The sequence below is a fragment of the Sinocyclocheilus anshuiensis genome, unplaced genomic scaffold (assembly GCF_001515605.1).
Source record: "Sinocyclocheilus anshuiensis isolate Anshui unplaced genomic scaffold, SAMN03320099.WGS_v1.1 scaffold907, whole genome shotgun sequence".
NCBI classification, from domain to species: Eukaryota; Metazoa; Chordata; class Actinopteri; order Cypriniformes; family Cyprinidae; genus Sinocyclocheilus; species Sinocyclocheilus anshuiensis.
Genome location: NW_015546133.1, coordinates 1,563,219 through 1,590,771, shown reverse-complemented (window position 1 = coordinate 1,590,771; position 27,553 = coordinate 1,563,219). Strand labels below are relative to the sequence as shown.

General features: G+C 37.2%; 1 protein-coding gene across 5 annotated transcripts; it reads left to right on the top strand.

The window, feature by feature from the left end:
• The first annotated feature begins 24 nt into the window (after nucleotides 1–24).
• LOC107701140 (tripartite motif-containing protein 3-like) lies at nucleotides 25–27,430 on the top strand. Of its 5 annotated transcripts, XM_016503090.1 has the most exons (14): nucleotides 25–122; nucleotides 1,366–1,427; nucleotides 17,567–17,748; nucleotides 19,473–19,713; nucleotides 20,082–20,233; nucleotides 21,096–21,276; nucleotides 21,356–22,088; nucleotides 22,207–22,310; nucleotides 22,481–22,648; nucleotides 23,501–23,669; nucleotides 24,684–24,743; nucleotides 25,018–25,088; nucleotides 26,411–26,551; nucleotides 26,647–27,430. In XM_016503090.1, the coding sequence occupies exons 3-14, from the start codon at nucleotides 17,603–17,605 to the stop codon at nucleotides 26,797–26,799; spliced, it is 2,319 nt and encodes a 772-aa protein (XP_016358576.1). In that variant the 5' UTR covers nucleotides 25–122; nucleotides 1,366–1,427; nucleotides 17,567–17,602; the 3' UTR covers nucleotides 26,800–27,430. The 5 variants fall into 5 exon arrangements, with proteins under 5 accessions (XP_016358576.1, XP_016358573.1, XP_016358574.1 ...); XM_016503087.1 differs by lacking the exons at nucleotides 25–122; nucleotides 1,366–1,427 and adding an exon at nucleotides 6,503–6,723; XM_016503089.1 differs by lacking the exons at nucleotides 25–122; nucleotides 1,366–1,427 and adding an exon at nucleotides 14,318–14,519.
• The last annotated feature ends 123 nt before the right edge of the window (nucleotides 27,431–27,553 follow it).

Below are 27,553 nucleotides of genomic sequence, written 5' to 3'. Positions count from 1 at the left end.
ACCCGAGCTAGAAGGAAAGGAGGACAGGATCACTTTGTTGGGGACTCAGAACTCTCTCTTTGACAAAACGCACATCTGCAGACTGAACACTACAAACCTGTGATATTTTTGAGCCATCTAAAGTAAGTACACTATTTATTTGACAATTCTTTAATATTAGAAACGGAGAGAAAAGTTTGCCTCTTGCATGACTACTGAAATAATTTAAAATTATTATGCATTATATTAGATTATTAGCAAATTAAGATTTTACTCAACAATATTTGCGTTTGTTGGTCAGGTAACGTCCCGATCGTATAGTAAAACCAAACACGAATCTACGTTGTGAGGACCAGCCAACAGTGTGTGTGCTTGTTTAAAATTATTATAATATATTTCAAATAGCTTTAATATATTGATATTGTGACGGAATATAAACTTTGACATGGCATAATGTCTCATTCATAGTAAGCAAGAAAAGCAGTGGAGCGAGTTATACAAGGATTGCCTTTGGGTGTTAATCAATTAAATGGTACATTTCTGTTTACGTTTGTAATGAAATGTTTTCTTAGTGGGCTCAGTTGGGCTTTCCCACACGAAGTTATTATTTGTGGTATCAAAAGTGACCAGGAGATGTCGCTATAGTTTAGTACATTTTTGACTGCGTACTGCGTGTGGTGGAAACCATAGACATAATAAATACCTAGACGCCTCATTGGCCGCTCGACCGCACGTCAACGTCGCCGCCATATTGGTGCGGGCAACTCTCATATCGGAACAGGCGAAAACATACCTGACTCGTCGGCAGCAATGGGCATCTACAAACCGTCACACAATAATAAAAACAGATCTTATTTTGATTTTCTTCCAGTATTTCAAAGGGAATGAGCTGTGTTCTGACCTGAAGCACAAGAAAAGCTCAAATGTTGGGGTTGATGACAGAGAAAGCAATGAAACAACTTAATTTCATTTAATGTACCTTAAAATTACAAAACATGTATATTTCACAGTTATACTACATTAACATTAGAATTGTAAACCGGCTCCATTTGTTTTTAAGGCAGTCTTGCCTTCACAAACATGGCGGACGCGTTGACGTATCGCAGCAACGGCTCAAAGCGGCCAATGAGGCGTCTACGTATTTATATGTCTGGTGGAAACAACGACGTTAACGTCGGTAACAAAACTATAGCCATGGAAACGGTTTTTTGTTTTTTTTGAGAACTTTGTTATCTAACATAGATTAAATAACAAAAAGTTAACTAATTTCGCTATTTTTATACTCGTGGAACTGGTAGTAAACCACTCATTTTCAAAGCCTAGTGTATTGTCATGTCCTGTATTAAGAGTGATTTATTAACTTTCATTATGTTTTGTCCTTTATAGATCAGTTGGAATGATGCCTCACTATAATTCATCTTGATCACTGAAAGCAGCAAAATGCTGTGGTAAGTTGGTTAACTCCATTATGATGGTTTGTTTTGGGAATCCTCTAGTGGATAAAATGTTGCATTTTGGTATTAAAATGTAATTGTGATGAATGATGATCACAATTTGCTTTTCTCAATAAGACTTCTGTTTGTGGCTCAGCACGAATCCATGGTCCTATAGGCATGCATGGGAGGAAGCTGAGTGGTTGCAACTGATAGCAGGACAATGCTGGGCATTCACAGAGTCATTTCCGGGTCCATGTTTGCCGGAAACGTGTGAAAATGGATGTGACCCTGTGAAGTCATTCACCGATTATTACATGAGTCATGAGTAAAGCTGGATATTACCTGTATTTGACCTCCAACACTGTTAAAAACACGAACACTAAAGACGTACTAACAATGGTGACCAAATGACTCACATTCAATATCATTCAACCTTAAGCATCACAATGAATGGGTGTAGGATTTGAAAGAGATATTGAGAAGCTGTTGCGGCAATTTTCTATTTCAATAAGGCAAGAGGCAGAAAATCTTTTGAATATTTATTTCTTGCAAGAAAGGTCAACAGTCTTACAGGTTGGCTGCAGAGTGCGACAAAGAGGAAAACCATGACTCAACATTTATACCTTCATCAAATCAGGATGCTTCTATCTAATACAATCATAATGCCCACTCAAGATATGTGTCCATTTAAGATATCCAACTATGTCCCCTAGATGCGTTTCTAAGTATTTAATGCAAATTATTTTCTTAGAACCTAAGAATAAAATAGCATTTCTCATCTCACACTTGTCTTGCACACACACACACATTAAATATACTTCCTGTTATCTCTCAGCTCATCAAAATCTCAAGCATATTGATGAAGCATTCTATAGTAGAGTAAAGAAAACAAAGCAAATAATAGTAAGATTTCAGATAGTAATAAAATTTCCTCCACAGAAACAGAATTAACATACCAGTTTTATACTCTACCTACACATGTAGCTGAGAAAATAATGTGCAGCAGGACTGTTGTAGGTGAACTTTGTACCTTAGTTGATTAAGAACTGAGCTTTATGGTTTTTAATCCCTGTGGTTTATTCTCAATACAATGCACTCATTAGTGCAGACAGTGGCAGCTGGGAGTTAAACCTCTTTTTAACTCTAGTGAATATTAAAGTTCATTCATACCAGGCAGTTATTAAGTAATTAAGCAATGTTATTCCCTGTTTGCATATATGAGGATACTGAATATAATAAAAGACCCTGATAAATGCTGATGTGTATCACAGACATCAGACATGTAAGCGGTTTGTTATCTAAGCTTTACATCAGTGGTTATTAACCTTTTTGACTCCAAAGGCCCCCTTTTGTCCAGGACAGTATTTGAAGGCCCTCATATCTAAGTTGATATGTACCTCTGGTACTTCTTTTCAAAATAAAAATAAATTCAAAATATGATGTCAGTTTAATATTGTACATGTTTATTTTTAGTGTCTTATATTAGCATTTTAATGAAGATTATGTAAATATATATATAATGTAAATTATTTTAAGGCTTTTTGGGGCCCCCTGGAGTTTTGCTGAGGACCCCTAATGGGGCCCTGGTCCACTTGTTAAGAACCACTACTCTAGATGCTTGATGAGAAAAAAAGAAAGGAAAAGGTTTTAGAATATGTTTGTGGTGCACAAATATAAATATTAGTTTTTTACATGAATGGGTTTTTCTTTAAGTATGGGCACTTTTATGTCTCGGGTTGATTTCAACGTTTTTTTTCTGTTATAAAACGTGAAAACATTTTATTATGCCTTCATCGTTTATTTATTCTACTTTCAAATTATATTTATTTATAGATTTTCTTCTACCTACAGCACCTAGTTTTAGATCTTAATACTTTCTTAACCACAATCTTAAACTATGAAAATCCATCATAAAATATTATTTCATTTTAAACTGATAATCAATGATTCAAATAATCATGAACACTTTTATTATTTATAGTTTAAAAATTATAATTTTTTAATTCTTATGCAAATTGCTGTCATTTCCACCAACAATTTCCAATAACAAAATTTCTTCGAAAGTTAGTATACTTGGTTACCATGGAGACATAAAATTTAAGACATGTAATGTGTGAAAATAAATCAATATATTTGCAATGTCATTTCCACCACAGAATGCTATCAAACACAATATATCAATTGAGATATGGTGAAAATGAAATTCGTTCATAAAAATAAAATCGGCAGCATCACATGTGATGGCATCACCAGCCTCAGGCTTCCCGACGAGTTCTGCCTTCATACCACTAATAGAGCACAAATACACACTCTCACACAGTGCTCAGTGCTGGCTTTGTGTTGCAGTCACATGCAATTTACAATATGGGTCCTGCAGGTCTGTACTCTTCCTGTATGAATCTACTCCAGGCTGCTGAGGAAAGAGAGAGAGAAAGAGAGGGATGAGGAGGAGGAGCAGTGTTGCCAGATTGGAAATGTCCAAGTATCGTACCAGAAGCTCAAAATTATCGTATTTGGAAGAAAATTATCGTACACGAGTCAAACGTACAGAATACAGCTATTTATCTAAACCAACAACTTTTTGACACGACCTGCAAATTACCACAATAGATAACTAGGCGTGAAATAGGAATGTTTACATTGGACGAGCAGTGTGACAAAATACTATAGAAACCATTATAATCAGTGACTGTTTGCACTGGATGCGACACGACACGACACATCCCCGACAGTAAACTGATGCCTCGTTCTATTTATGACGTATTAAAATTATTTTTAACACTCGCTTTGTCGCGTCCAGTGTAGACAGACTTTAGCTGTTAACTTCATATCTGAGCCGCTGTCATCGGAAGCCTGCATGTTGCCAGATGTTGAGGGGGTTCTTGCCGTCCGGACCACAACATAGTGCTCGTTGGCTTTAAAGCAGGGCACCCTCCTGCATTCTTAACACACTCTGAGGTGTGCACGAGCTCATTTAGAGTGTCTGTAATGAGCCGATTTCGTGTATGAATGTAGAAGCCCTATGACTACAACTACCATCATTTGAATTGTCATAAAATTATGAAATTATCGTACATTATGGGATTTTTTTCATTGTTGATCGTACATCGTACAGAGGTCAAAATGATCGTACAAATACGATAATTATCGTACGTCTGGCAACACTGAGGAGGAGGGGGAACAAGGCAGCCTGCCATCTGGGTTCTGCTGCACTTGATGCTGTCTCCATGGTAACATCACTCTCATGCAATCAAATCAAGGAATGAGATCAGGCCTGGCCCACCCCCTTTAGCATGGATGCAGCTGTTGCTTTTATCAAATTAAGCCATGCCCCCAGCAGTTTGTCTCCGCCTATTCAAACCCTTAGGTTGGTACTTAATGATGAATTGAACTCAATTTGTCACTAGATGTTGGGGATTCTAGTTCAAAGGGTTGTGACATGGTAGTCCTAAGATGTCACCATGTGTTTTTCTCCTTAGGTTGACATAAAGGATATTTTTAGCTTGTCTTGGAAGACTGGTGTGACTTAAGTGACTCGTGTTGCCCAAGCTGCAATTTCAGCACTATTGTTTTTCCATTCTGCTCAGCTGGGTCTTTATGTCCTGTGTAGTGAATATCTACAGTGGTAGCCAGTCTCTTTCTCTCTTTGCCTCTGTAGTCATTAATCTTCATTAGCTCTCATGCAGTTACCCAGTCATTATCTTGTCCCCTTGATTTTTCTCTTTGTTTCCTACTACCTCTTCTTTTCCCCTCATTTCCCCTGATTGTGAATACAAACAAGCCCTCCCCCTTACAGTGTACCGAGAAACCGAACAAAAGGGCTTGGAATGCCCATGTGCCTGCAGAAAAAAACAGGACAGGACATCACACAGGAGAGAAATTGGTTTTCTTTTTTGCCTCTCAGATTTGAACTCTTGAGGACTTTCTCTTTGAGATCACGAGCATGTGATATCTATTCGTGTGTGTGTGTGTGTTTGTTTTCTATGTGTATGTTCTGCTGTTCACTGCAGTTTTTGTTAATCAGTATTTAGTATTTTTGTTTTGTTTTCCAGTAAAAATATCTAAACATCCTATGTAAAGACTTCTACATTAAGAATAAAACTTGACTATTGTTATTCTTTTTTTTATAGATAATTTAATTAGGATTCATTTTATTTTTATTGCCCATTTAGAAGTTTTTATGCATAAATATATTACTTCATAAATGACATACATAAGTTACATACAATTTTGAATGTGTTATGCTAAAAGCATTTGAAGATTTTTTTAAAGAAATGCTTAATACTTTTATTCAACAGGGGTGAAAGTGAAGACTTTTTTAATGTTACAAACGATTTCTATTCCAAATAAATGCTGTTCTTTTAACCTTTCTATTCATCACAAATTCCTAAAAATCATGGTTTCCACAAAAATATTAATCAGCACAACTGTTTTCAGCACTGATAATAATAACAAATGTTTGTTGAGCACCAAATCGGCTTATTAAATCCTACTGTATTAGACCTCTATTTCCGAGTGAAAAGAAATGTTCCATCCGAAATGTAATCATAAAAACTGGATGTGTCAGATCAAATGTTCGGTTTGCTTAAATGTCTAATTAGCCATTCGGCTATCGGTGATCATTATCCAATAGCCTGTGCAGCCCAAGTGACATCAGCAGAAAATGAAAGTTGTTTCAGAGGGAGAAGTCATTACATTTAATTGAATATTAAAAGATAAACACTTCTTTGGAATAACATGTAACAATGCATTATTCACAGTAAGATCAGAAACATGCATTAACAAAATACATTTCAGATTCATGTTGACTTTAAGTATGTTTAGATATTTACAAAACAAAAATAATGTTTTTTTTTTGTTGTTTTTTTTGCAGTGTATGTGTTACAGTGGCAACACTTAGAGAGTAAAAGAGAATCCTCTGTATCTAAAGGATGTGTTCTCTCTCTGCCATTTTCCTGTTGCCTTGCACCTTCACTCAGAGCATTGGCTGAGCACATCCCTACCTCCCTTCCCTTCAGCCAATACCCTTCCACTATCTACTCTTCCCTTCCTTCCTCATCAGAGTCTCGCTCCCTTCTCTCACACAAACATTATACACCCTCGCTTGCTCACGCCCTGCTGCTGCTTCTCTCCTGTCTGCTTGTCTTTCCTGCTTTCTGGATTTGCTCCTTTAATCTCACTGTATCTTCTTTGGGATGAGGGGCTGTAAGGCTGGATGGGTCTGTGCTTGGATGCTTCGCTGAGACCTGTCTGTATCTTTCTTTTTATTTTTTCACCCCTCTATTTCTGTCAGCTGCGAGAACTCAACGTGAGTACGGCGTCGGGGAGTTCACCCTTTATCCCTCATTCATTCTCCTTCGTGTCACCATGGCTTTCATTCTGTTCGTTTACCTCTCCATCCATCTCGTATGCCGACTGTCTGTAATGAATAATTCACTGCAGTGTCTGGCCTCTCCCTTTCAGTCAGCTGGGCATCACTGACACATGCATGCACAAACACACATACGAGTGAACGGACATGATCACAAACACCCGCCAGGATTTCAGTGCTTATGTAAAACAACAGTGCTTGTGTGCTGAGGAATGTATAGATGTGCACCTAGGTGTGTGTGTGTGTGTGTGTGTAAGCACAAGTATGTTAGCTGTCTCCTGTGACATGTGTGATCGGTGTGCTTTGCAATCTGTACTTTGCATTGATCCGAGTCACAGAGGGGAAAACATTTAGATTTTAAATGGATGGCTTCATATTGAATTTATGTTTCAAATCCTGATGAGTGTTTTTGGTATCACAGTGGCGTCCTGTCTCTTCGCTATGATAGGAACTGTCTGCAGACTAAAGATGTGTGATACATCTTAATGATCCAGCAACTGATCATCTGATGTATTCTGGAATAAAACCATTTTGTTTTTCACCATTTATTGACTTAAATGCTGCACCCTATTATAGTGACATGATGTTACAGTTACAGTCATTGTAATCATCCAAGCAGGCAGCCATAAATAATGTAATAATGACAACATAACAGCACAATTGGGGGCATGACAGGTGACACTCATTATAATATTGTTTTGTAGACATAATTAAAATACAGCTGTTGATGTGCTTTAAATGTCTGTAACTATTTTAATTAGCATTGATGGTTCCCAAGAGGGAAATTTCATTTATTGTTGGTTGATCTTTTTATAGTTCAAGACAATTAAGTTCTAATTAAGTGCTAATATAGTATGTATTAATATTTTAAATGAGCTTTTTGTATTTTTAGTTTTCATTTTAACAGTATAGCTTAATTCTTGTAATTTTGTAATGTGCTTTTTGGCATTTTTAGAAGTTTTTATTTATTTATTTATTTCATTTTTAGCTTGAATTTAGTTTTATTTCAATTTTCAAAGTACTTCAGCTTATTTTCAGTTAATTGCCAAGGCAACATTTATAATTTATGTTTAGAGAAAGTTCTTTAATTAATATTTATTTAAAATAAATATTTTTTTCATAATATATTCATATTTTATTTTATCTTTTTAAACGATGAAGAACCAACTGGGATACAAAGATCCCATCTGTGATTATGCTTTCACACAGGCCATTTCTTATATATTAACATTCAATGTATGACACATTTTTGCATAACAATTTCACAGACATTAAGGTTCACAGTTTGCTATTGGAGAAATTTCTGTACTGATCCAGCTGCTGATGTACTTTTAGAGGAGCAAGATTATCCATATGCGCTAATGCTCTCTGTACTATCAACTCTGTGGTCCAATAAAATGTGAAATAAAATATGTGGTCCATTTACATGCCATTATGTGTACATGTGTGTTGAAAAGTGAAGCCTGTTACAAAGAAGAACTCACAAGAATGTCCAGCTGGCATTGACATAATGGCTCCTGAGAAAAATAAGACTAGAGTGCATTCAAACTTTCCTTTAGAGGTAAAAGTAAAAAATTGCTGATAAAATTTGTCTCTTTTTTTTGACACAACTATCAGTTTGGATCCATACAAATGTGGTAGAACAAAATTGTGAAGCAAGCATTTCCTCTAAGGCTTTTTTTGTGATAAAACCAAATAAAATGCTTTTTCAGAATGATTTTACACTAGGTTTGACTGTAAAACTTCCCTTGATTGGTACTGAGAGGTGTTTGACGTCCTTTGGTTGGAGATTACGATGGATGGAAGGGCAGCTCAGCTGACAGATGTCTCAGCTTTAGTGTAGCCTAGTGACTAGCTATCCATGGCCATTGTTCATGTATGTGTGTGTGCGTGTTTTTGTGCTCTTTCCCATTGTAGGATCACATTAAATGCCTTGCCAGTGACATACAACCCTTACTGTGATAGTTATAGCTGCCTGAGTGACCATTACTCTACCTAACCTCCCCTGCAGGGTATTCTTACGTGTTTTTGTTTGTGCATGTGAACAGGAGAGAGCAATTCACTTGTGATGTGTGTTTCGTCTACTGGGTGTGATATGTTTGTGATGTCATTATTATGGTCAGTAGAACCAGTTTAACTCATTCAGCCTGGTTTATAGAGACCCAAGCAGGCATTCAAGTTAATAAACGCACTTAAATGCACAGCTAGTTTGATGTGACATTCATAATCTTAATACAAATATAACCAGTTTCTATTTTAAAGCCTTTGCTGATTATTCTGTCTGCTTGTACCTAAAATATTGACATAATCAGTTAATGGTGGCAGATATTATTTTAGTTTTCTTTGGCAGATGGCTTTAGACTTTTTTTCCTCTATTCTGAGTGTTAATTAATATTTTTAGAAAATTCAAGCATGAAAATTAAATATAAATTACATTATGCCTACGTGATCACACTGACTTTAAACAGAAATGTATAGCACATTAATATGCAGAAGTCATTCTCTGAGCTATGACAGGGACAAAATAGATCAGTGTCTGAACTTGTTAGCGCTAAAAATGGCTTTTTAGCCTTAGGATGGAAGGATGTGTGATGTGAAGAACACGTGGATTTCTGTTAGTTTTGATTTGAATGTTGATTTGAATTTAAGGAAATGTACTTACATTTGTTAGTAAAATGAAACTGTTTTTATACAGTAGCTTACAGTGCAGGACCTCTTAACATGTTGAACTCACTGACAGATATAACTGAGAAGAGAAGAACTGATTTTAAGAATACCTAAAGGAGTCTTCCTTTTGAAGACAGCTGACTGTGAATGCCAGTGTTCATGTGAAGCAGCATGAGAAAAGAGAGTCCCAGTGCCACTTGAGCAATGCATGGATGTGTTTGCATTATGCATGTGTGTGTTTGATGTGCTCAAGCGTGCTGTAATGCGATAAAATGAGCATGACAACATGCACATCCTCTACAAAACAATCGTTTTAAAGCATTCTCAAGTCATCTTACTTCTCCGCAGGCTTGTTGGGGTTTATTTTGAATCTGAATTATTCCCAAGAGATCAGTGTGTTGTGTTATTTCTGTCAGTATAAGGGGTCTTAGGGAGAATTAGCCTTTCTTGGCTTGGTTTCAGATACTATTGACTATTGTTCGTTCATTATGAAGGTGTTTCTGAGAAAGAGAGCGAGAGAGAAATGGGGGAAGGAGGAATTAATGAAGGGTCAGGAGAGCTTGAAAAAATGCTGCCACACAGCATGAATACTGATGGTGAGCTAAGTTGAATAAATGATCAAATTTAATGTTCCTGTTGAGTACAGTTTGGTAGCACAACTCCTTTGCTAATTCACTACATTTATGCATTTGGCATATGCTTTTAAGCATTCAAAGTAAACATTTCATTAGTTCATGCATTCCCTGGGTTGTTGAACCTATGACCTTGGCATTGGTAGCGCCATGCTCTACAGTTTGAGCTAAAGGCATACTAAATCAAATCAATTGGCCATACTTAACTTTAATAATATTTCATAAACATGCTGACTCCCAGCTGTCAACATGAAACCACATTCGTAACAGATTTTACTTGCATAATGTGATGTATTTTCAACTTAAATTGTTATTCAATAGGAAAAAAAGTGCAGCACCTACCCATTGAGAATTGGTTGGATTGGATTTGCGCTACTGCAAAAGACCTGAATGAGAGTTCTGTATGATATTCTCTGAATAGCTTTTTGTGATTGGTTAATAATATATTAAAATAGACTACTGTCTACATGATGTCACTGGAATAGGAAACTAATTTCAATTAATTTTGATTTGGATGAAAGATTACAAAGGCATTTTTCTTTGGAATAACAAATTAATGAATCATACACAATAAGAACAGGAATGTTTTTTTAAAAAGTTACATTTTGTTTTCTAAAAGATCATATTGAGAATGATTCATCCATGCATGTTTCATTTTTTAAGTTTTTGAAATTTTTAATCAAAACATCATAGCTCGATCTTGCGATCATGCAATTGACAGTCTCCTCTTTGATATTCCAGACTTCTCCAATCATCTAGTTTGCTTAAACCCCACCTCCATCTAATCAACAAACAATAGATAGAACCAAGTCCCCACCCTCATTTTTTTTTTTTTTTCATTTTCGATAATATGTTTTTTTTCTTGGATGTAAGTCACAATACAGAAGAAAAGATCTGTCGCTATTTCCGTTTCATCATATGTCATTCTACACCACCTGTGACGTCAAATGGAATTGCAGAAATAAAGATTCTTTCAGCTAGTCCTGCCCCAAACTCACGCCATTGGTTGAGCCAGAAATTTATGTACCAGGCTTTTCGAAAGCACCACAACCACACTCTAACTTGTGGTTAGCTTTAGCTTACTTAAAGCTGTGTCCGCACATTAAACTGCAAAAGCAGAAAATATTTAACAAAATAAAGATTACCCACTTAAAATCCAAAGAAAAATTGAATGTTTGCATTACGCAGCATATTAATCGAATGTATCTTGTAATGCCCTTGGCAGTTTTATTATTGCATGTTTGCTCTGCTTTTTTATTTTTTATTTTTTATTTTTTGATGGATAAAGCCCTATCCAGAGCCCTCCAGAACCGCAGCCCCTCTGAACTCTCAGGGGTCTGGTCCTCTACTCACTATTCAGAAAACACTTTTTCAGTCCTGAACCACAGAATGAGAACACTTCTGCATAATTTATACTCCTAAACTGATAAACATACTGTATAAGTGAGTTTTTCCACTGAAGTGCCAGAGGCTGATCCGCAGGGTGACTCACACCCATCTGCAAAAAGCACATGTGCATTAGCTTCATTAAAACGCTCCACTTTACATATGGCAAGTGCTTTATTAAATGGAGAAGTCTTTGACCTGTTTGTTGGTATTGTTTATATGCTTAAGGCATTAAGTGTTTTTAAGCATCTCCTCTGAAAACACACACACACACACACACACACACACACACAGATAAACATTAGTTATTTGAAGGATCAGATTATTTCTGACCCATCTCATGTACCCAGCTATCCATGTATTCCTTCCAGAAATATTCCCACAGTACAGAGAGTGAGAGAGATAGATAGTAAGAAATGATTAGGACATGCAAATTAGCTATTCATGGTCTACTATCAGGATGAGGTCCAGTTAAAGGGATAGTTCACCCAAAAAAGAAAATTGCCCCATGATTTACTCACCCTCAAGCCATCCTAGGTGTATATGACTTTCTTCTTTCAGACGGTGTACAATCAGAGTTATATTAAACATGTCCTGGCTTTTCCAAGCTTTATAATGGCAGTGAATGGGGGTCGAGATTTTGAAGGCCAAAAAAGTGCATCCATCCATCATAAAAAGTGCTCCACGCGGCTCTGGGAGCTTAATAAAGGCCTTGTGAAGTGAAGCGATGCATTTGTGTAAGAAAAGAGCTATAAATGAGAAACCACTGAGCAAAATAAATTAATCTAGGGTGACACTAGCTTATGAATGTAAAAATTAAAACAGTGGAGCACTAAACTCCCAAATCTGTGTAATGACCACTACAAGACTGTGACATAGGTAGAGCAAGATCTTTCTCTCTCTGTTGAATCCCTCTCTCTCTCTCCTGTGCCCTGCGGTATCCTGACAGCATTCTGTTGAGTCATGTTTCCTGCGGCATGATTACTTCTCCCTCTCTGCAATTGCAGTGACATGCTGTATTACATAACTGGACACAGTAAGAGGACAGTGCCTGAGGGCTCCATCTGAGCCGAGTGGACTAGACATGGCATCTTATTGCACTTTATGTAAAGATTAATTAATGCAATCATCAGGAAACTTTAATTACGCTTCACTGTTTGTGCTGTGTGGTAGCGCTCCATATGGTTGGTTATTGCACAGCTGATATACGGAAAATATATGAAGATATTATTTGGAAATGAATCTCTCCAGTTAACTGGAATGACTGAATTTGATGGAATTTAATTGGAATAACTGGCATTGCAGAATGGAACTAATCCTGGTTTGCTGTAGAGTTTCCCACAGCGCTATCCCACAGTTCCTTGCTGTTTGTGTAAGCACAGCCAGTTACTGATGTACTGGACAGTGCAAAACCTTTGACAGATGATATTAGCCTGCTTAGTATGTCAGGAAATTGCAGTGGATATGCATTTAAGATTTCAGTTGGCTGCCCCTCATGATCTGGTTCAACAAAATTCCCCCTTTTTTTGGGGTGGGGGGTGGGGGGGGGCCTCTACATGGGACCGAGCATGCAATATTTATCATGTCAGCCCAGATCATCAACCACAAAGCTACTCTGTCACAAAGATCATAAATATACACACAGGTTTCTCTGTCTTACATTTCCCTTACAGCATGTAAGTGGCATTTTTAGAAGTTGCACAGCATGTATTCTCCCACATACAAAAAAAATTCCATGATTAAAAAGTCCAGCTTCACTTATGCCTGCTGTGTTGGTGCAAGTTTGGAGTCAGTCAGAGGTGTGGGTGTTTTCTGAAAACCAGCCACCGTGGGAGAAATCAGACCATCAATCCCTTCAGATTAATGACTGTTGATGTTTTCCATTTAATCTCGAGCTGCTCTGCTGATGGATTAAAAATGTCATTCACTCATAAACAAATAAATAATTACATTCATAAATATGCAAAAGTATATGTATTAGATATATGTAATATGTATGTATATGTAAAGTATAGGCCTTTATATTTTGATACATACATGAAAATATTGTTTATTAGTAAATATTAACATTTTTTTATTAAATGTTTGTCAATTTTATTTATTGGTTTATTATTGATTTTTATTATTATTTTATTTCTCATGAATCAGAGGTATTGAAATTCATAATCCTGCAATCTGGAGTCACTCCACCCAGATGTAATGACATCATCTCTTATATAACCATCATACCGAGCGATTGTTTTAAGACTTTATATGTCAGTCAGTTCACAAGCAAGCAAAAGCAGGACAGTGCCCGGAGCTAAACCAAGATTAACATTCATTTTGATGATTTTGTCATGTCAAAATAGTTGAACAATAAAGGGAACATAAATAATCTTGCAGAAATGAAACATCCCACACTTTTTGTGACTCAAAAAGATTCACATTTACTCACTTAAAAGTGCATTTTGGAAGGTAGAAGCAGCTTTATCCACCTAGTAGCTTTTTCCTTTAAAAGCAGGTGCACTGTGAACTGAACACTTTTTTTTGTGGTGCACTACAACTCAAAGTATTGTCAAACTAAACTGAAGTCTTTTTATATGATCATTATTGTGTATTGTTCATCATAAGCTTTCACACACACTAAAGTGCTTGCAACTAAAAAGCTAGCATTCAACTCAAATCCTCTCCCTTTCCCAACCCACCCAATCTGTCAGTAGGAATTGTTTCTCTCTGAGGCAATCCATGCCTTTGGGAAGATAACACTGAACGGCCAATCGCAGCAGAGCTTGTGGGAGGAGCAAAGGCTCTGCATTCAGCCTTAGCCAGTGGCATAGCCTAGTAGACATGGTTTGGCTTTAGCCAGCCGCCCCTTTGTGACATCACAGCTGTTGCTTGGGCAGTGAGAGTGCACTAGGCGTGGGGACAACGAGCGGTGCGTTCATCTGGGGAGGGGGTCTAGAGACAGAGGGAAGGGGATCTGTTGTGCTATTCAGCCACCAGGCCCTGCTGAAATCTCAGAAAACAACAATGGAACCTGCCTGAGAAGCATCCACTTTGCTTTTGAGTGTAAGTGTGAGTCTCCTTTAACCCTCTAGTCTAGTGTGTTTCAGTCTTGGGTGTTTGCACGTGAACGGTCGTCTGTGTGTTCACTGGAGCAGTGAAGAGCTGTGGCTATGAAAGAAAAGAATGCTTTTGTTTCTGTCTCCGGTTCCCTTCCTAAAGCTGGTCAGAGTTGGTCTGAGGTTTAGGAATGATTTCATGCTTTGGTTGGTATCATGTTCATGCCTTCACTGCCTAGTCTGATTTTACCAGGTTTTTAGGAGACGTGCATGTGCGAGAGCAGTAAGAATATATGCTTTGAGGTTGTTCATGGGTAAAATATCATTTTTTTGAGAGGTTAAGGCAGCTCTAGTTCTGGAAGTCTAGGTCATGAGTTCAGCATCCCATGGAATCTTGATGGATGTCAGAAGCAGATGCGTGCTGAATGTGTTTGAAAGGTGTATACACATGTGCCATGCACACAGTGACGAGTGGGAGTGCATTGTGGGATCATTTTGTAAGAGGCTGCATGATACAATTGCTGAATGTTGTTCTTTTTCTTTTGAACAATGACACAGTGTTTGATTTCTCAATTGAGGCTATATCTGGGTTAAGGTTGCTGACCGCTGACCTGACCCCTAAGGTCTTGCAGATCTCGTTTTAGTGGAACAGGTGAATTTATGTCACCCTTCAGCATTAGGAGCAAATCATGTCACTTATATTGTGTTGGTTGGCAAGCATCTGGTTCAATGACAGAACATTCCTTTTTTAAATTATATATATATAAAAAAATAAATAAATAAAATATATATATACTTTAAACACTACCGGTCAAAAGTTTGGGATCAGAGCGATTTTTAATGTTTTTTACAGGAGTTTCTTCTGCTCATCAAACTTTTTTTGAAAGAAATTAAAACTTTTATTCAGCAAGGATGTGTTAAATTATTAAGAAGTGATAGCAAAGATTTCTATTGTTAGAAAAGATTTATATTTTAAATAAATGCTGTTCTTTTTAACTTTTTATTCATCAAAGAATCCTGAAAACAGTATCGCAGTTTACAAAAAAAAATATTTGGCAGCACAACTGTTGCCAGCATTGATAATTCTAATAATAAATCAGCATATTAGAATGATTTCTTAAGGATCATGTGACACTTTAGACTGGAGTAATGGCTGATGGAAATTCAGCTTTGCATCACAGAAATAAATTATATTTGAAAGGATATTAAAATAGAAACCGTTATTTTATATTGTAATAACATTTTGCAAGATTCCTGTTTTTTTTCTGTATTTTTGATTAAATAAATGCAGCCTTGATGAGCATAAGAGACTTCTTTAAAAACATTACAAGTCTTACTGATCCCAAACTTTTGGCCGGTATTGTGTGTGTGTGTATATATATATATATATAATCAATCAAACAAAAAAAAAAAGTTTCATTACTTATATATATTTTAACAATGTTTGCCAATATTTATATTTTAAATAATGTAAAAATGTCTGCCAAATCAAAGTCATGAGGTTCAAGCAAAATGATGTCAATCATATAGAGGACCCTTGCAGACCCTCATGACAGTGTGTCAGTAAGTCTCTTAAAATATCAGATAATATGACATTTTTATGACTAGACAAGGTTAGTTCAGGTCAAATGTCATGTGGTGTGACTCCCCAAAAACGTAATCATATTTATCATTAATAAATCTATGATATATGTAAAAGATACTTTTTACAGTAAAAAATATATTCAAAATAATGATAAAGTGTGTACTCTCAAATGTAAAACTAAATTTCTTTTGTTATATGTCATTGACTGCAGGAAGGGTTCTGCACTTATTTTCAAATGTGTTTCTCATTTCCAGCAAATCTCATTTATAAATATGTTTTGCAACATGTTTAGTCACATGATCATGATTCTACATTCTACATTTGAGCCCCCGTCAGCCCAGATACCTGCTCTGGCTCCTCTTTCTGTGTTGTGCCACAAGAATCTCAGGCATCCGCTGCTGGACATGACCCCTTATTAAGCCTACCCCACTGAGACATACATCTGAATATAGCCTGCATTCATCATCACATCAGAGACGGTGAGGGGGTTTGGGGGACGAGGACTATAGAGGGTGGGCAAAGGAAACTGGTGTCAGCCGTGTTTAAAGCTCTCACGCTACCATCACTCATATGTCCATGAGAGCACATGTCAGTTCTGCTGAATTATCAGAGCAGCACTGGGACCAGAGGCACTGGAGTACTGAGAGAAATATTACCACTCCGCTCCCCGCTCCGCTCACCCTCCGCTCCGCTCACACTCCGCTCCGCTCACATGCTCTGCTGAGAACAAGAAACTCGCTGTCAAAACATGGCAGAGAGCAGAAGTGAGAGACTGAAAGAGTGATAATGAATCACTGGCCTGCAAACTAATCAGATGAAGAAACGTTCCTGAATTAAAGGCCTTATTTTATGTTTCTGTTGAATCTGACTTGTAAGGGAGAGTGGGGTAAGAAGTGTCGCCCCCTTAATCTAGTAAATTGTGCATAATTTTAGATGGCACATCTTTTTTTGAGCCAATAGAATATCTCATGGTTTGAAAGATCACTTTGCCAATCAGATTTGAGAACCAGAACGAACTGTTGTATAAATATATATATAACAACTAAATAATGATTACATTTCTTTTTGAATGTTTATCTAAATTGTTGTAACATGACTAAAACTAAAGCTGAAATAAAAATGTATTCAAATTATATAAACATATTTTTAAAAATTCCAAAACTGCATCTAAAAGTTGTATAAAGTTTTTTGATCTTTGATCATGTATTACACTCCTGATGCGAACATATTAATCATATACAGCTGACTGTGATTGACAGATACACATGAAAAAAGTGAAAATGTTTTCATTTATTTATGCTAAAAAAATTGCATTTCCTACATGCCAGATAAAGTTATTTGTCAATGCAAATATATTCAAATCTAAAAAAAAAAAAATAAATACCATATGCATGTTGGTGAATTGTACATATGAATTATTTGACTGAGGGTTTTTCTTTTTCAGTAACATAGCATCTTCTTCGTTTCAGGTTAAGGTACATCCTGGCCCCTGGCCCCCTCTGTGGATGTCTGTCACCATGGCGAAGTTTGAGACCGGCCGCACAAGCCCAGTGGTCCGCCAGATAGACAAGCAGTTCCTGGTGTGTAGTATCTGTCTGGACCACTACCACAACCCCAAAGTCCTGCCCTGCCTGCACACCTTCTGCGAAAGGTCTGTGATTGTTGCCATAATTACTAATAGCACAGTCCTTCATCTTGAAAAAAAATAATTCTGGTCATTTAATTTATTAATTTAGCTGACAATATGCAAGTGGTTGGAAAAAGTGGAAATCAGGATTAGGCATAAAATAATGCCTTCAGAATCATTATTATGTGAAAATCAGCTGGGAGTTGACCAAATGGCAGTTTTTCTGCTGTTTAATGGTAATACAATGATTTTTCACCTTAAAAATTTAACTATTAGCACCCCCAAATTAGTAAGAAACAAGTATTGGATTTCATTCAACAAATATGATGTTGTCATACAGTATTTGTGGTGTAGTAGAGAGAGAACAGGAAATGATGGGGAGGAGATCCGGTAATGACGTGAGCCACATTTGAACTCCCACATGAGCACCGTGGCATAACATGAGCAGCTCCTAACTAAAAATTAGTTGTCACAGTTTTAATAACATGCTTAATGATTGAAGCATTGATCAGCTGTTAACCTTTTGATAGGATGGCATATAGACTTTGTGTACTTACTGCTGACATTCCTAGGCATAGATGTTCTGTCGCTATCACAAACATTTTCTTCTGCATCGATGACAGTGTTCAGTCAGTGTGACAATGAGACTCTCTGTGTCTTTATGTGTTTCTTTGGGTGTTTTGTGCTTTCTGTGGGGTTGTATGTCAGCGGAGTGTTTCCACTGTGATTCATGTTGTGACTGAAATTTCAGCAACACTTGCCCTGCTAGCCCTCTCATTCTCCCTCTGTCTCACAGGAGTACATTATTTATGAAATATGAGATACACTACCGTTCCAATGTTTGAGGTCGGTAAGATTTTCAAATGTTTTTGAAAGAAGTCACGCAGAAGCTGCATTTATTTGAGCAAAAATACAGCGAAAACTATTTTTTTGAAATATTACAATCTGTTTTAATATATTTTAAAATGTAATTTGTGATGGCAAAGCTGAATTTTCAGAAGCCATTACTCCAGTCTTCAGTGTCACAAATCATTCCAATATGCAGATTTGGTGCTCAAGAAACATTTCTTATAATTATCAATGTTGAAAACAGTTGTGCTGCTTAATATTTTTTATGGAATCCGTGATACATTTTTCCAGGATTCTTTAATGAATAGAAGGTTCACAAACAGCATTTATTTGAACTATTTATTTTGAATATTTATTTATTCACATTTATTTGATCAATTTAATGCATCCATGCTGAATAAAGGTATTAATTTCTTTAAAAATAAAATCTTACTGACCCCAAATTTTCAAAGCTAGTGTATGTTAACGGTTGCTAATATTTGTTTTTCAAGGATAATTTTATATTTTAAGATGAAGTGTGCAATAGTTTTTGCCCTATGCCTGCTTAAAGGGATACTCCACCCAAACATGGACATTCTGTCATCATCTTTCACAACCTGTATGACTTTCTTGCTTCTGAGGAACAAAAGAGGAGTTATTTATAGCAGAATATTCAAGCTGCTCCTTTCCATAAAATTATTGTGAATGGTGACTTACGTTTCAGTTGTTTCCTCACACAAAGCTATCGTATGACTTTAGAAGACTTGAAATATAGTGCATGAGACATATGACTTACTTTTATAATGGTTTATGGAGCTTATTTGCCCTTTTTTGAGCTTGACAATACTTGGTCCCCATCTACTGTTAGGAAAATAGCAGTGTGAACATTCTTCAAACATTTCCTTTTGTGTTCCTCACAGGTGCCTACAGAACTACATTCCCCCTCAGTCCTTGACGCTGTCCTGCCCGGTGTGCAGACAGACCTCCATCTTGCCCGAGAAAGGTGTGGCGGCACTACAGAACAACTTCTTCATCACAAACCTCATGGAGGTGCTGCAGAGAGACCCAGAATGTTCTCGGCCGGAGGCCTGCAGCGTGCTGGAGTCTGTCAGCGCAGCAGCCGCTGGGAAACCGCTCTCCTGCCCCAATCACGAGGGCAAGGTAAGCCTCTTACCATCTGATGATGAAACCAAATCTGGCAGCATTTGAGAACATGAAGCAAAAAAAAAGTTGTTGGTAAAATTGCAGCCAAAATGTAGAAATGTCTGAATGGGAAATTCCTTTACCCTCTCTCATTTCTCTACATTTGAGCCAGGTTTTCATTGGCAGAGGCTGCAGTGTCACTTTCTCATTGTTTTTGCTCTTTCCTCTTAAACACACCTGAAAGCTGCCAACTTCTTTCTTTTATGTGTCTTCAAAGTCATAATACATGTGTGTTTACGCTGTTCAGGCCTGTTAGCGTACGTTAGCGCCCTTTGATAATCCTTTAGGATGCTGAATGAATGGGTTGCTCACTGGTGCCCCTGCAGGTGATGGAGTTTTACTGCGAGTCGTGTGAGACGGCCATGTGCCTGGACTGCACGGAGGGGGAACACAGGGAGCATGTGACCGTTCCACTGCGGGATGTTCTAGAACAGCACAAAGCAGCACTAAAGAACCAGCTGGATGCTATACGCAACAGGTAAATGTGCTGCATACACAACAGTCAGCTGTTTTATATACAGTTCATCACTTTATTAATAATAACAACACATTACATACATATTGCATACATATATCATTTTATATGTATGTATGTATGTGTACATATTATAAAAAATAAATATTGTATATACTGTATGTAATATGTAATTGTGTATTATTTTATTTTAAAATGTATCATTAAATAACAGTACTACTATAATAATGATAATACTAATAAGGAATATATCACAGTTTTATATAATTTGTTTATACACACACACACACACACACATATATGTATATATATATATATATATATATACTGTAAATGTGTTTGTATTTGTTGTGAAACTATTATATTGATAAAATAATATATTCCAAAAATATTCATATAAAAATATTATATAATAATAATTATTAACTCTCATTTTACTAGTGACTAATGTGACTTTTACTAGTGACTTATAATGATAAAATAATATTTTTCAAAAATATTAATATAAAACAATATATAATAATAATTAAGTTTCATTTTACTAGTGACTAAATATAGAAAAATATATAATTGTTATTAGTTCTATATAATTTATATGCTTTATAAATGTATATAAATATGTATTTAGAAAAATATTTTAGATATTTTTAGAAAGCATTAAACAATTATGATTAAAAATATTATATTAAAAATATGATCATTATTAAGTCTCCTTTTAGTAGTGACTACACAGAAATAATAATATTATTGCAGACTATGCAGATTATTGCATAATATTGCAGTTCCAAATAATTGATCTCTTTTCCATAATTTTGCTTATATAATTTGTTCTATCTGAGATTTTGTTTGTTTTTTATTTGGTCAGGCTGCCCCAACTTACAGCTGCCATTGAGCTGGTGAATGAAATCTCTCAACAGCTGATAGAAAGGAAGAACGAAGCCATCAATGAGATCAACATGACGTTTGAGGAGCTCGAGAGGGCATTGCACCAGCGCAAAGCTGCGCTCATCACTGATCTGGAGAACATTTGTAGCACCAAGCAGAAGGTCCGAAATCTCTTGATAGGTTAAACAGGTTGTACTCCTTCTATTTCTCTAACGCTCCTTTCTGCGGTGTCCTCTGCAGGTGCTTCAGGCGCAGCTATCGTCCCTTCTGCAGGGAAAAGAGCACATCCAGAGCAGCTGCAGTTTCACTGAGCAGGCCCTGAACCACGGCAGCGCCACCGAAGTCCTGCTGGTCCAAAAGCAGATGAGCGAGCGTGTGAGCGCCCTCGCCTGTCACGACTTCCCTGAACGGCCGCATGAGAATGCCCACTTGGACTGCCAGATAGAGACAGAAGGCCTGCGACGCTCCATCCAGAACCTGGGCGTCCTGCTGACGACGGGTGCCGTGGGACACACCAGTGTGGCCACAGGAGAAGGGCTCAGGCATGCGCTGGTCGGTCAGCACGTGACTGTAACTGTTACCACTAAGGATAAGGACAGCGAGCTTGTGCGGACCGGTAACGCGGTCCTCCGAGCGGAGATAACGGGGCAGGATGGAGAGCGGGCGACAGAGGTGGAGGTCGTAGACAATAAAAACGGAACGTATGAGGTAGGGTACACACTTAAGAGTGAAGGGGAGTACTCGTTCTCTCTGATGCTGTACGGACAGCCTGTGCGGGGCAGCCCATTCAGACTGCGGGCGATAAAGCCGTCGAACGTGCCTCAGTCTCCGGATGATGTGAAAAGAAGGCTAAAATCTCCCAGTGGAACAGGGGGACACATCAGGCAGAAAGCCGTACGGAGACCCTCCAGCATGTACAGCACTACCAAAAAGAAGGAAAACCCCATTGAAGATGAGCTCATTTATAGAGTAGGTAAGAAACCCTGGTGTGGATAATAACCCTGGTGTGCGCAATACATTTGACATTAAATGGTTGTGAAATATAATTTTGATTTTGAATGGCAGTGAATTTCTTTTGTCTGACCCCTCAGGCTCTCGTGGACGGGAGAAGGGAGAGTTCACCAATCTACAGGGCATCTCTGCTTCCAATAATGGGAGGGTCATTGTAGCAGACAGCAACAACCAGTGTATACAAGTCAGTCAATGCATGGAAATGTTATAAAAAATTATAGGCTTCATTTTATCTAAAGCATTTTAATGGATAGTGAAGTAATTAGCAAATGTGTCACTTGGGATTAATAAAGAGATATAAAAACATTTTTATTGCATTTAGTGCAAAATTGGATTTTGTTTGTTTTTCTGAAGGTGTTTACCAATGATGGCCAGTTCAAAGCACGCTTCGGGGTCAGGGGTCGTTCTCCAGGACAACTGCAGAGGCCAACAGGAGTGGCAGTGGACACAAATGGAGATATTATAGTAGCTGATTATGATAACAGATGGATCAGCATCTTCTCCCCTGATGGGAAATTCAAGGTAATGTTTAGATCACAATTTATACTTTATATATGTCTATACACTACCACTCAAAAGTTTGGAATAATTAATATTTTTTTATGTTTGTGAAAGAGGTCTCTTATGCTAACCAAGGCTGTAGTTATTTGATCAAAAATACCAAAATATTTTTGTGGAAACTACCATTTAAAAGTTTGGGGTAGGATAGGTTCTTTTTTTTTATTAAAAAATAATTATATTCACAAAAGACAGATTTAATTAAAAAGAAGTGACAGTAAATACATTTATATTGTTACAAAAGATTTCTATTTCAAATAAATGCTGTTCTTTTGAACTTTCTGTTTGTCAAACAATCCTGAGGAAAAAACGTTTTCCACAAAATATTAAACAACAAAAGTTGTTTGATAATAATAAGAACCATTATTAATAGTTGAACACCAAATAAGCTTATTACAATTTAGAATGATTTCTAAAGGATCATGTGACACTGAAGACTGCAGTAGTGCCTGCTGAAAATTCAGCTTTACCATCACAGGAATAAATTACATTTTAAAACAGTTCTTTTAAATTGTGATAATATTTCACAGTATTACTGTTAGTTACTGTAATTTACTGTGTTTGTGATAAAATAAATGCAGCCTTGGTGAACATAAGAGAAAAAAATTACCACCCCCAAATTTTTTGGTGTATGTGGAAATAAAGAAAAATTAAAATCTTATTGACCTGAATGGTATGTCTCTACATATTGACATAAATTAAAATTAAAATGATTCTGTTTTCTTACTCAGTGCCATGATTGACTAATCAGAATCTAGAATTTTTAAGAGCCGTTTAATAAGGTCCTCCCTCTCTTTTTGTCTGTGCCTCATGCAGAATAAGATTGGCGCAGGCCGTCTGATGGGACCCAAAGGAGTGGCTGTGGACAGGAACGGTCATATCATTGCAGTGGATAATAAAGCCTGCTGTGTGTTCATCTTTCAATCTAATGGCAAACTAGTAACCAAGTTTGGAGCCAGAGGCACTTCAGACAGACAATTTGCAGGTACGGGGTGTAGAAACTGCAATGCCAATGCCATGCCAATAGAGCCAATATTGAACAATGTCATGCGGTTGTAGTGGTTAACCTATCTAAGCACTGAAGGGTTGCAGAAGTGTTGTTAGCGGCCTGTGTTGTGTGCACAGTGTGACTGCTTGTCTTCTAACATCTCTTCCTAATACCTCATTTGTCCAGCTCAGGAACTCTTCTTGTGACCTAAAATGTTACATTTCATCAACAAACCTTAAAGAAACAAGAGTTAAATGATGTTTCACTACAAAAGCAACAACTAAGAACCCTTCTGGGAAGACAAATGCCACAAAAGGCTGGTGTGTTTTATACAGAAAAGGCCAGCTTTACCCAGGCTTTCGGTTCCAGTGTCTGAAAGGATGTAAACTTGTGTCAGTTCTGTTCCTTTGTTTCACTTTAGCAAAAGCCATTGCTTCAGTTGCATTATCTGTCTGTATGATAAATAGTAAAGGCCAATGCATGCATACATGTAAGAGCCTATATTCTGATAGATGCACACATATTAGTCATGCTTTTTGTAGTTCATCAAACACTTTCCCTTCTGCTGCTTATTTTACTATTTAAATATATCTAACCCTTCTTAGGAAAATGCATGCGGACTGGTTTGGGATGTGCATCTCCATTGTTCCTCTGGTCTGCTCCATGTTTGTTCCAGCACTTAATGTTGATTTGCATCCTCACACTACTTTAAAGGGGTCATATGATGCGTTTTCAATTTTAAAAATCGATGCGTTTCAGAAAGGCGGGGCATAGAGGAGAAACAATAATGTACAGTATGTGGAAAATAATGCGTTTTTTGAACCTTAACCCGCATAAACACATTTCATTACACCAAATACACAAAATACTGTTATTTTTAGCAGCATCATATGACCCCTTTAAATGTTTGAAATGTAGCCCCTGCACTTTTTTATTTGCGTGAATCCCTTCTGCCCTGTCGTTTATTTGTCTCCGCTTACCCTTGTTTGTGTTTTTCCCATTCCTTTTTAGACAAAAGTGGTGCAAAGTTTGCACTGGAGCAAAAGTTTAGTAAATCTGGCCATGGGTTCAGTAAGTATTGAGTGAATTCTCATCCCAGAATGTGGTGTTTTATCTTACTGAAATCAATTAAGCTTCATACTAGAACTGAATTCAAGAGTCTGTGATTCTGTGCTGTGTGTATCTAATCAAAAGTTGGCCAGAAATCAAATTGTCGAGCATCACGAAATCTATCTAATCGGTTAAGAGATCTTGATCACATCATCCTACTCCCCTCTCCGCTCTCTTTCTCTTTATCATGTCTGAACGTCTCTTCTCCCCAATTTTTCTGTTTTCTCACATGCAGGTCCACATTTTGTTGCTGTCAACAACAAGAATGAAATTGTCGTGACAGACTTTCATAACCACTCCGTCAAGGTGAGTGATGTTGAGGTCATACTTACAAATTTTCATCTGGTCGACAATAAAAGACCATAAAATTATTAGGAAGGAAACTGGACTATATCTGAAGACCAGAATATCATAGAGACTTAATGGATAGAATTCTGTCGTTTACTCACTCTCAAGTTGTTCCAAACCTGTATGAGTTTCTTATTTCTGTTGAGCACAAAAGAAGAAATTCTGAAGAAACAGTTGACGGTTTTTCATACTATGGAAGTCAATGGCTACCGTCATCTGTTTGGTTACCAACATTCTTTAAAATATCTTCTCTTGTGCTCAACAGAAATAGGAAATTCATACAGGTTTGGAACAACGCGAGAGTAAGTAAATGATGACAGAATTTTCATTTTTGGGTGAACTATCCCTTTAAATTTGGGCTAACCAGCAAGCAGTCACCTTATAATGCCCTAGCAACCACCCAGAAAACCTAAGCAACTGCCTAGCAACGGTCTGACAATCACACACAACAAGAATTATATTTTTTTGGTATATTAAAATATAAAAGTTATTTTAAATCATGATAATATTTCACAATATTACTGTTTTTACTATGTATTTAATCTAATAAATGCAGCATTGGTGAGCACTTCACAATCCTCACACTTTAGATAATGTCTGTGATATTAATATATTTTCCTAGGTTAATGAAAGAAATTGCACAGTAATCTTTTAAGTTGTGTTTGACTTGACTGACACCTAGTGGTGTGGGTGCATTCTTACAGAAAAGCAATACATTTCAGGTACTGATGTCTTTGTAAAAATTAATATTTAGCAGTCAGCAATGATTCATTTATTCCACAAGTGAAAGTGTCCAATAATGGAAGTAAAATGAGTAGTATTTGTCTGGTCATGTGATTTCAAAATGACGTGCACCACAGTAAAATAAAATGTTTTGTATTAGGTTACCGGCATGACTGGATCATTTAAAAAAAAAAAAAAAGTGAGGTGACATGTGGCCAAGTATGGTGACCCATACTCAGAATTAGTGCTCTGCATTTATCCCATCCAAAAGTGCACACACACACCATGAACACACACCCGGAGCAGTGGGCAGCCATTTTTTTGCTGCGGCGCCCGGGGAGCAGTTGGGGGTTCGGTGGCTTGCTCAAGGGCACCTCAGTCGTGGTATTGAAGGTGGAAGAGAGCGCTGTACATTCACTCCCCCCACCTACAATCCCTGCCGGTACGAGACTCGAACCCACAACCTTTGGGTTATGAGTCCGACTCTAACCATTAGGCCGTTACAGAACGTTTTGTAGTTTTTTAAATATGGGTGATTAAAATTTGTTTCTCCTCAGGTCTACAGTGCAGATGGGGAGTTTTTGTTTAAATTTGGGTCTCATGGAGAGGGAAACGGCCAGTTTAATGCTCCCACAGGGGTAGCTGTTGATGTTAACGGCAACATCATTGTAGCAGACTGGGGCAACAGCAGAATACAGGTAATGAATCCTCTAAACACCCACTTCCTCTTTACAAGTTGAAACTAGTCACTTTAAAAGCACTTTTTAAGACAATTTAAATTTTTTTTCCTCAGGTGTTTGACAGCTCAGGCTCATTCCTCTCCTACATCAACACAAGTGCTGACCCTCTGTATGGGCCGCAGGGCCTCGCTTTAACCTCCGACGGTCACGTTGTGGTGGCCGATTCTGGTAACCACTGCTTCAAAGTCTACCGGTACCTGCAGTAACAGCTCAGGTACTGCCACAAACTCTCCTTCGACTTGGGTTCATCACAGTTTGCATGGTCACATCAGTGAAATCCTCGGCCAAACCAGAGAGGAAGAATCGAATGAACAAAATGCACTTTTCTTTAATCTTCTGCTGATTTTCATGTTCCAAAACAAAGAACTGCTTCTCTACTAAACCAGGAATGTTGATTGTAAATAACAGAAACCATATCAATAAGCACAGATTCTTATTAGAAATCATGTAAGTTGTGTATAAATAAAATATATATATATAGCAAAACGTTTTGTTAATCGCTGTCTTAAACCCTTGCAGAAAAGTAAATTATTTCCAAACTTCCTCTCCTGTTTCATAGTGGTTGAGCTTCCCATGACTGCAACAGTTGTGTATTGTAATTGTTACATTCTGCATTTGTAAATATACAAATTTGTGTACATATGAACATATTTGGTGTATGTAACATGTAAATGACACTGGCTTCTTGTATTGTCCTATGACAGCATTTGCCACTGAGATTTCACTATACCTGAGCTATTCGGTGAGCACTTTCAGTTAACTGGGTGTTCAAATCATTCAGATCGAACATCTGAGCTGATCATCCCTCACAGATATCAACAGCACAGGAAGTGATGCGCATCCCTGCTGTGCTCTCTAAAAAAAAAAAATCTAACCACTAAACAAAAGGAGCCAAAAAGGACTTATTTTTTCCATTCCAAATTATTTATTTTTCTAAAGCACAAGGCTACTTTACATGTT